The 10,564-nt window shown below is 27.9% G+C and overlaps 1 protein-coding gene across 1 annotated transcript; it reads left to right on the top strand.

Moving 5' to 3' along the window:
• Positions 1-3,125: 3,125 nt before the first annotated feature.
• Positions 3,126-9,928, top strand: LOC120073759 (vacuolar cation/proton exchanger 3-like). Its single transcript, XM_039026586.2, has 11 exons — positions 3,126-3,510; positions 3,783-3,850; positions 4,018-4,046; positions 5,065-5,261; positions 6,274-6,483; positions 7,155-7,280; positions 7,550-7,666; positions 7,810-7,863; positions 7,977-8,184; positions 9,295-9,358; positions 9,476-9,928. The coding sequence occupies exons 1-10, from the start codon at positions 3,238-3,240 to the stop codon at positions 9,354-9,356; spliced, it is 1,344 nt and encodes a 447-aa protein (XP_038882514.1). The 5' UTR covers positions 3,126-3,237; the 3' UTR covers positions 9,357-9,358; positions 9,476-9,928.
• The last annotated feature ends 636 nt before the right edge of the window (positions 9,929-10,564 follow it).

Genomic DNA, 10,564 nt, shown 5'->3' with positions numbered 1-10,564 from the left:
ACAAAACAAATCGTGCAATAAATACATTACCCGTCAGGGACTCAAGATAATTAATAATTGACAGGGAATCATATCTAACATATATTCCTAACCTCTTTTGAGGACCCATCTTAGTGCGTTGTGGTGGAGCAATTCGAACATATATTGCACATCCAAAGATTCTCAAACGGAAAATATTTGGCTCATGACTATAAGCTAATTGTAATGGCGAGTACTTATGATAAGCTATGGCCTAATGCGTACAAGTGGTGCTGGATGCAAAATATCATGTTCCCATACAAATGATAAGCTATGGCCTAATGCGTACAAGTGTCGCTGGATGCAAAATATCATGTTCCCATACAGATGAAGAAAGCTTAACTCTCATAAGTAATGGTCTTGCAATTAATTGCAAACGTTTTATAAATGATTATGCTAAACAATTTTGTGCATGAACATAAGCTATAGGATATTCAACACTTATCCCAATTGACATATAATAATTATAAAAAGTTTGGGATGAAAATTCACCATCATTATCAAGAAGAATGGTCTCAATTGTATAATTAGAAAATTATGTTTTTAACTTAATTATTTGAGCAAGTAATCTTGCAAATGCAAGATTTCGACTTGATAATAAGCACACGTGTGACCATCTACTGGATGCATCTATTAATACCATAAGATATCTAAATGGTCCACATGGTGGATTAATGGATCCATATATATTACCATGAATTCGTTCTAAAAATGCAGGTGATTCAGTCCCCACTGTAGCTGGTGATGGTCTAATTATCAATGTTCCTTGAGAGCAAGCATCACATGATCATTTATTAGATTGAAGAATTTTCTGATTCTTCAATGGATGTCCATTTGAATTCTCAATAATCCTCCTCATCATTATAGATCCTGGATGATCTAATTGGTCATGCCAAATTGTAAACATGTCTGGATTCAGGAACTTTAGATTATGTTTTAATTACTTATATATGAGTATAATATAATCCGGAAGATAAAGCAGACAACTCTTCCAATATACGTTTTTCATTTGAGATAGTGGATATGATATATAGATATTCCACATTATTCTTACTATCAGTCTCAACATGATAACCATTACAACGTATATCTTTAAAACTTAGAAGATTTCTCTTTGATTGACTAGAGAACAATGCATTGTCAATTGTAAATTTTGTCCCTCTAGGCAAAATAATATTTGCTTTTTCAAAACCTTCGATCAAGTTTGCAGAACTTAATATTATATTTACTTTTGCTTTTAGTATTGTCAATTTGGAAAAATATATTTTATTTGTAAGTATTATGTATGTAGTTGCACTGTCTGCTAGACATAAATCTTCTCTGCTCATTTTTGAAATACCCAACATATGAAAATGATTCATGTTTATTCATTAAAAGAAAATAATTACAATAAGAAAAACAACAATTAAAATATACAAAAATTACTAAAAAAAATGAAGGTAGATAACATTAAGTCTAGATATTCTCAAAATCAAAAGAAACATTTGATGCTCCATCAAATGCGCCAATCTTCTCTTAAGGAGATTCAAAGAAATCCGTCACATCCAAATTTGTCATATGGGATGGGTCAAATATGTCATTATCCTGGTACGCAAGGAATTCTCACCAATATATGTGTGATTTTAAGATCCACTATTTATAAGCAAAGTGACAAATAGGATGTGGACTTACATGTACACCGAACATGAATAATTACAAGATACATGGACAACATAAAGAATAATACGTGACTTTTGAGATGCTAAGCAATAGAATCTATTTATTATTATAATATTCATAATAATAATGAAAATTTCCCTTGTTTGGCCTTACCATCTTGGAAAGTTTAAGGGTAGTTGTTAACTTCCATTTTCGGTTTTACATTACTTTCTTAGCAAAAACTCTTCTAAATAAGACAATATTTTCGTGTCACCTTAACTAAATAAAATGCACTTAACTACTACATATAAATTTAAATTGCCATTTTGGGATTGTCGAATAAAATAAAATTGTAACTTTTAAACTTTTGTTTCATAAGAGCATTTTTTTCACTGAAAAAAAAAATATGAAAGTTACAAAGGTCACACAACATCTCTCAATTAGTTGAGTTGTATAAAACTTATAACAATAATCCTTTAATCTGAGTTGATTTTTTTAAAAATCGATTTTCATCATTTTAATCTAGAATATGCATCACTCTTTTTTATTTTATATGGTATTTAAGTTATGTTTGAGAGTAATTTTAATATAGACTCAAAAATACTTTTTCTCTTACTTAAAATTTATTTTCAGCCTTTACAACGATGATGTTTGACTTGAAATAAAGTGATTTTAGAGAAATCTAAAATGATTTTAGATTGATTACTGAATAATTAGTATAACGTATCATATTTTTTTTAAGTGATTGATTGGGAATCATTCCCACAAACGGCTACATAGTTCGATTTGGTTAAAATATTGTAGATTAGCTATTCATAAAAACTATTTTTTTTATTTAAATCGCCGACTCAAAGATGATAGGTGTTATCGTGCTTGTCATTAACCACTTGCTTACAAACAATTAGATTGAATGCAAGTAATGTTTTGAATTTTCTTTCAATATTTATTATACACAATTTTATTACTCAACATATCAATCATACATATTTTTAAAAAATCACTTACATAAATATGATGGTAAAAAATCAATTATAAGACAAATTACAAAAATCACCTTTAAAATATAGTGGTAACTATAATTACACCTTCAAATTTTCAATCATCAAACTTACCTAAATGTTAAAATTAGACCTGAAATTTATAATAGTCGTAGAAATTGAGCTCTTAGATTTGATGACTCAATTTTTAGAATTAAAAATTTGAAGGTGCAATCGTAACTATTATCTTACTTTAAAGTTTTTTTTTTCCAACTTGTCGTATTTTTTCAATCTAAATTGCTACTTCAATCATCACTTCTAAACATGTACTTCCGACTTTCACATCGGTGCAAAACCCGATCCGTGGACACACTTGTTGTATGATAGAGGCCTAAATTAGTTGGTAGGAAGCTTCGTGGAAACTTCCTATTTTATAGAGTGGTTCACTCACGACCATCATTTCATCCTATAAAAATGCTGTCTTACCGCCATATCTCTCACAGAAAACATCTGAAACCAACAAAACGTTTGCCAAAATTCCCTTGAGTTTCTCTCCCCCTGTTTGGATTCCCGAATACCATATTCCAACCTCGATTAACAAACCATGGCTTCCCAGACAGAGCCTTGGCTAATGGAAAACGGAAGCCTCAAGCGTTTAACCAAAGAACATCGACATGGCCATGGTCGAACAGCTCACAACATGTCGTCCTCTTCCTTACGCAAAAAGTCCGATTTAACTCTTGTCTCCAAAATCCAATTAGGCTGTCTTCGCAAGTTCCTTATCAATCTTCAGGAGGTCATTTTGGGAACTAAACTTTCCATTCTCTTCCCTGCTATTCCGCTCGCTATTGTCGCTCAGAGTTTTGGCTTTGGAAGAGTAAGAAAACACATTAACCTTTATTTTTCCTTTTTTTTTCCCCGTGAAAACTACATGTCGTTTTTTTTTTTAATTATTATTATTGACATTTTATGGACAACAGTAATATCAACACCTAAATACTACGCACTCCTTTTTCTACCCACTAAAAAATAATTTTTCAATAAATTTAAAAAATAAATTATCACGTAATAATTTTTAATTAGGTGTAGAATACACTTAAATTTATTTCTAATAATAATATTGATGAATTTAATTTATGGTTTTTTTAGCCTTGGATTTTTGCATTGAGCTTGCTTGGCCTCACGCCATTGGCTGAACGTGTCAGTTTTCTGACCGAGTGAGTTTTTCTTCCTTTTCATTAATGTATTTTATTTTGTTTTGACTAATCATTAATGTACTTTAATTTGGTAATTAACATCAAATAATTATTATATTATGAGGCTTCTTCCAATATTGTACTAATTTTTATTTTCTTCTTCTTATTGTTTTGATTTGATTCTGAAGGCAAATCGCTTATTTCACTGGTCCAACAGGTAAATTTTTCGTTTTTTCTTATGAAATTATATATTTCATTTGTAACCGTAATCGAAAAATTAAAGAGTTGTTTTCAAATATAGAAAAATGAACTAAAATAGTTACAAAATAGTAAAATTTCACTGAAATTTTACTATATTTTGAAATTTAAATTTTCACATGCCTATGCCTTAATCTTTTTTCTTTCTTTCTTCTTTTTTTAGTTTTTCTGGCTAATACTTAAAAAAAAGTGGTAGGGTTAATTATCAATTTAAATATAATAACTTCGTTGATAAAATAAACTATCATCATAAAAAAAATGATGATTTGGTTTTTCTCATAAAGGATTTTCAAAACTAATTAGTGATTTAATAAAAAAAAAAGTAATATTATTTTTTAGTCAAAGAAAATTTGATCCTCTCATTTTTCTTTTATGGAATTTGAATTTTTGATCTATTGATCCTCTCAATTAGTGGTTTTTCTCATAAGATATTTCTAGTTAAACTTATGCTTAAAAAAAATATATGAGTATATTAGCATTGAAACAGTACAATATTCTGTTATGTAATTTTAAGGTACAGTAATGCAATATTATTATTATTATTATTTTGGAGGATGGAAATGGCCATCTCATCCACAACCACAAAATACCTGCAATGACGAATGTATGGTTTTTGCTGCTCAGGAAAAAGCCACCGTACAAAACAGTTTTCATTTTTTTATTTTTTAAAAAATGAAAAAAAAATTCTCAATTATTTTGAAAACGTAAAATTGATAGTGACCTAAGGGAGGCCCGTGAAGGAGAATTTTTCCATTTATTAGGGTATTAAGTTAAATAATGCATTTGTCTATGAATTTAAAATTTTGATTTTCTTGGCCGTTTTCAACTATATAAAAATAAATCAAAATATTTGTCAAGCAAAAATTTGATTTTCTTAGACCGTTTATCCGTATCTTATGATTGATATATTTTGAAATTTTGTTATATTTTGTAAATATTTTCAACAATTTTATTTAATTATTAAAAAATATGTACAGTTGGGGGGCTTTTGAATGCAACATGTGGAAATGCAACGGAGCTGATAATTGCAATTCTTGCATTGACACAAAGAAAGATAGACGTGGTGAAGTATTCTCTTTTGGGTTCTGTTCTTTCAAACCTTCTTCTTGTTCTTGGAACCTCTCTCTTCTGTGGTGGCATTGCAAATCTTAGAAGGGAACAGAATTATGACAGAGTAATACCCCTCTCTCTCTCGTCTCTAATTTCTTCTATTACTTTTTCTTGGTATCATAATTCAAATATCCATTTTTTTTAATACAATTGGGATCAAACGATTCAGATTACAAACTTCATAGTTACTGACATACGGTTCAAGTTTAAGAGATAATATTAGCATTTATTAACACTAATTGTAATGAGGGCACGTTTAAAAGTAATTTAAAAGAAAATGTTAAAATCATTTTTTTTTTCACGTTTAAAATAATTACCAAACATAATTTTAATTATTTAAAATTAAATTTGATGCTTAGAATCCGTGTTTAAAAATATAAAATCACTTTTGATATGTATTGGCGTGACTTTGAAGTACTGGACAAAAATTATTTTAACAATAATTTTAAAAGGCATTTCCAAACCTTCTTAAGTTTTTAAAGAATAATTTTATGACATTTTTTCAAAGTATATCCTACACCTCCTTGTTTTATTTAAATTGCACTTATTTGAAGTGAGATGTAAAAATTACTCGATAAAGGTAATTAAAATTGTTAGTTTTTGTTAGTATTTATATTGCTAATTATCAAGATGTATAGAAGAATATAAGCATGTATTTTTAAATATAGAAAAAAAAATAAAATTAGAAGTATGTATTTATTTTAATATAACAAAAAAATTTAAATCTTACATTAAAATAGCACAATTAATTAAAATCCAACTGTCTTTCAGAAAAAAAAAAAAAATACAACTTAGATTCAAGTACAATATTGAATAAAATACAACGGTCAAATTTATGCAAGATTGGAAGAAAATAAAAATTATGACGTTTTTTCCCCGAATACATATTTAAATTCGTACTATACAAAGAAATCTGTTTTTTTTTTTTTTTTTTTTTTAAATATAATTTTAGAATACTACTCTAATTATTAGGTCAATGGTTATAAATACTATAAAAAAGTCAATGGTCATAGTTTTGACTTTAGAAATTTAAAATTAACCCTAAAATTAAAGAAGCAATTTTGTTATTTTAACAGAGGCAAGCTGATGTCAACTCCCTGATGCTGATGCTTTCGTTACTGTGCCACCTATTGCCGTTATTGTTTGGCTACGCCGCCTCCTCCACTGCCACGGCCGCCGCCTCCACCCTCCACCTATCCAGAGCCAGCAGCATTGTAATGCTCTCGGCTTACATTGCTTACTTGGTCTTCCAACTCTGGACTCATCGGCAACTATTTGAAGCCGAGGTATAGGCTTTTGTTATTAACTTTCAATTTTGTGTTTAATAGATCGTTGAACATTAATACCATTTTTTATATTTAAGTTCATAGAGCCTCCTTGATTTCTTTGGTTATGAATTGACTACCATGATCCATATGGTAAGTGAAGTTGATAGGATACAAACACCACCATGTGCCACTAACTATGGTTGTGATTCAACCACTAGAATAGCAATTTGTTTTTAAGATATAACTAGCCAAAGGTTGATGATTTTGACTAAAAATCAACCACACCCAATGACAAAAAGGTAGGACAAAAAAAAGTGAAAATATCATTTTCATCCTTTATTTTGTAGTTTTCTTTATACTTTAAATAGATTTTAAAATTAGTCTATATTTTTAGAATAATTTTTTTCAAAAAAAAAATTATCTTTAACTTTTCTTCTATAAATTTTGGAAATATATTCACGTCTCTTTTTTTATTAATGGAAATTATAATTATTATATATTTTATAAAGTGAAATAATAGAAAAATGAAAAAAAAACTTGGCTATATCTATCTATCAAGCAATTCAAACGTGAAGATCTCTCTGCTATGTGACTGTTTTTTTTAAAATATATATATTTTTAAAATTTTCTATTCTGTAAAATATTTGTGTGAAAATTAAATAATTTTAATTGTAATATTGGAAAATTAGGAAGTTGAAGACGACGACGTTCCTGGAGAAGAGGCAGTGATTGGATTCTGGAGTGCATTTGCATGGCTGGTAGGAATGACACTCCTTATTGCTTTGCTGTCCGAATACGTTGTCAACACAATTGAGGTAAAATTAGTATGAAGTTACCCTTTTCACCCTTGATTTGGTTATACATTTGAAATATAACCCTTTTTACTCATGAATTTTGAATTTAATTTTTATTTAAGTCTTTATATTTTAAAATATTATATATTTACGAGTTGTGAGTTAAGTTTTGTGTGTCAATTTTCACAAATTTATTTTCTTTCTTTTTAGCAAACTTAAAGATGACATATTACAATTGTTAATTTTTAGTTAACTAAGTTCAGAAGTTCAAAAATTACTTGTGTTTGCAGGAAGCATCTTCTACTTGGGGTTTGTCTGTGAGCTTCCTTAGCATAATCTTACTCCCTATAGTCGGAAATGCGGCCGAACATGCCGGGGCTATCATATTTGCCTTCAAGAATAAGTTGGTAAGCTCTAAAAAAATTCACGGGTCTATTAAATACAAAATTTAAAAATTCGTAATTTGTTTAAAATAAAAAAAAAATCAAAATTGTATATGATTGATTGCTTAGATTAAGCATTATATACATTTATTTTGTATTGTTTTCAGGACATATCTTTGGGGGTTGCTTTGGGATCTGCAACACAAATTGCATTATTTGTGGTAAGCATGTGTAATTAATGAAAACTTGAAAGGTCCCTATAATAAATACATTTGGGAGATGGGAAAAGTGGAAATAATTGCAATCTGACCCCTGAAGAATATGTAATTTGCAGATTCCACTGTGTGTGATAGTTGCTTGGACAATGGGAGTGGACATGGACCTGAATTTCAACCTGATGGAAACAGGGTCACTTGGATTGGCCATTATTGCCACAGCCTTTACTTTACAAGATGGAACCTCTCACTATATCAAAGGCCTTGTTCTTCTTCTTTGCTACATTATCATTGCTGCTTGCTTCTTTGTTTCCAAGACACAAGAAGGTGATTTTTGTTCTTTTTTTTCCCTCTCTTTTTTTAAGAAAATATTGCACACTTTGGGTGTGTTTAGATGACGGATTTGATTCATGTAGCTTTTGTTTGAACTACGAGGAAAAAAAATGGATTTCGAAGGTCTAAGTACATATTTGAGAGTGATTCTGAAAGAACTAAAATCACTTTTATCATTTTTAAAATCATTTAAAATATGCTTTAGTGCATGTTTAAGAGTGGTTTTAAAATTGTTAAAATCATTGTTGTCATGTTTTAAATTACTCTAAAATATATCTTTCATCACTCAAATTCTATTTCTTTTTAAAATTTTACACGTTTAAACACTTTTTTTTTTAATATTAAAATTGATTATGAAGAAATAAAAATATATTTTTTAGTAATTTTGAAAATGATAAAAATTATTTTGACCATTTTAAAATCACTCTCAAACACGCTCTTAGTTTAGTCATTTAAAATTATGTATTTAATATTAGATTAATATTTAGTGATTAAATTTTTACTTCATAGTGATTTTGAACCTAACAACAACTAACTATTTCAAAAATTACTCCTAAATCTACATTAAATTTAATTAATTGGTGCGTTTGAGGTCACATAAAGGATGATTAATGCGTGTTTAGAGTTTTTTTTGTTTAATTTTTTTAATTTTTTTTTTATTAATGAAAGTAGTTTAACTCTAAATAGCAAAAACAATACTTTGTAATTTTTTTTTTAAGTTATAAAAATTCAAATGATATCTTGTTTTAGAGTTTTAAGTGCTTTTTGGTCAAGTGGGTTATGTCTACCGAAATGCCTCTAGTATTTTTTTTTTTCACCTTTTCTAACGATATTTTTAAAATTAATCTTAAACCTAGTGAGTTCGAAAGGAAAATAATATTAACCATGGAAATCTTAATATATTTAAAAGAATAAGTTTAAAATTTTTGAGTTTTTAGAATTAGTTTGTGTTTAGTTAATGAATTTAGAATCAAATTGTACGAACAGTAATCAATTAATTTATAATAATCTTGAACTTAAAAAAAATGATATCTTTATTTAATAATGGAAATTATAAATTAACAATACTCTCTAAATTTACTTCTCTCTGTTTTTTTCCCACAGATGGTAAAAATGCCCCCAACTTGGAACTCCAATCTTCAAACCAAGCAATCTTCAAAGCTTAAAGGTAAAAAAAAAAAATATAAAAAATAAAAAACCTTTTCAATTAATTTATATAAACACTTTTAATTTCCATTTAAAATTAACATAACAAACTTTATATATTATAATTAATTGGATGCAGGTTCAGAAATATTCTCAAATCTTCAATTTCGAAATGAGAGGGACTCTCGTGAAATATCATTTGTGAAGAAGGACCAAAAAAAAAAAAAAAAATCAAATGGGTTTGTTCTTAACTTCTTTGATTTCAAAATTGGCCTCGATCGGTTGCCTGCCTGCTGGAAAGCTTAGAAAATTTGAAGATGTTGGGAGTTTGATGAAGGCAGTTTGTGGGCTAAAAATCAAGCATGCAAAAGTCTGCGGCTTTATATATGCAATATTTGTATGCTTTATTATTATTATTATTATTATTATTATTATTATTATTATTATTTTATATGCATTATTTAAGTTTTTGTTTTGAATTTTCTTGTTCGTTCCTGCTCTTGTGCGTTAATTGTTGTAATGAAAAATCATGTCCTAATTTCTGCTTTCTTGTTAAATTTATAATTTTAGTGTCTCTCTCTTTTAATTTTAATTTCTTTTGCTATTTTTTTTTTCAAAAAAAGTTTATCTATTATAATTTCAATTTATTTATAAAGATAACCTGTATCGAAAAGTTAATAATATATAATTCAGCGTACCAAGACAACATTGTTACGTTTTTAGATATATAATAATTAAGTACATAAATCAATAGATTCATGATAAATTCCTTTTACATTAAAAAAAATGATTAATGATATAATCAACCAATGAATTATAATTTATTATTCCAACGCTACTACGATTTATATCAAATAGAAAATTCCAAATTGAAGTAATAATATTATTGAATTGTCCAAGGTGAACTACTTCAACATCTTTTTTTTAGTTCCTATATAATCATTGATGAAGTATTTGTGAATCCATATGACTCTTGTTCTCCCATTCCTCTTAATTTTTTTCTAAAGCATTTTTAAAATACTTCATTAATTCTTTTTTCTTGATTTAATCTCTCTATTTTCTACCTACATTATGACTCCTGTTGCTTATTGAACAAATCATGATGGTTATGTTATTGTGTAAAAAAATCAAAGAAAAAAAGTTTAGTAGAATAATCTAATCATTCAATCTATCAATAAAATATATCTTTCATTTTTTTGGTATAATATACGAGGTGAAGAGATCAAAC

The sequence above is a fragment of the Benincasa hispida genome, chromosome 3 (assembly GCF_027475165.1).
Source record: "Benincasa hispida cultivar pf3 chromosome 3, pf3_genome.v1.1, whole genome shotgun sequence".
Taxonomy (NCBI): domain Eukaryota; kingdom Viridiplantae; phylum Streptophyta; class Magnoliopsida; order Cucurbitales; family Cucurbitaceae; genus Benincasa; species Benincasa hispida.
Note: the sequence above shows the minus strand (reverse complement) of the source record. Positions and strands in the feature narration are given on the sequence as shown.

Excerpts from the sequence above, each read along its gene's own strand:
- LOC120073759 (XM_039026586.2), top strand. The coding sequence starts at position 3,238 with ATGGCTTCCCAGACAGAGCCTTGGCTAATGGAAAACGGAAGCCTCAAG. Across the intron at positions 4,047-5,064 it reads TTATTTCACTGGTCCAACAG|TTGGGGGGCTTTTGAATGCA; the intron begins GTAAATTTTTCG and ends AAATATGTACAG. Across the intron at positions 7,864-7,976 it reads CACAAATTGCATTATTTGTG|ATTCCACTGTGTGTGATAGT; the intron begins GTAAGCATGTGT and ends TGTAATTTGCAG.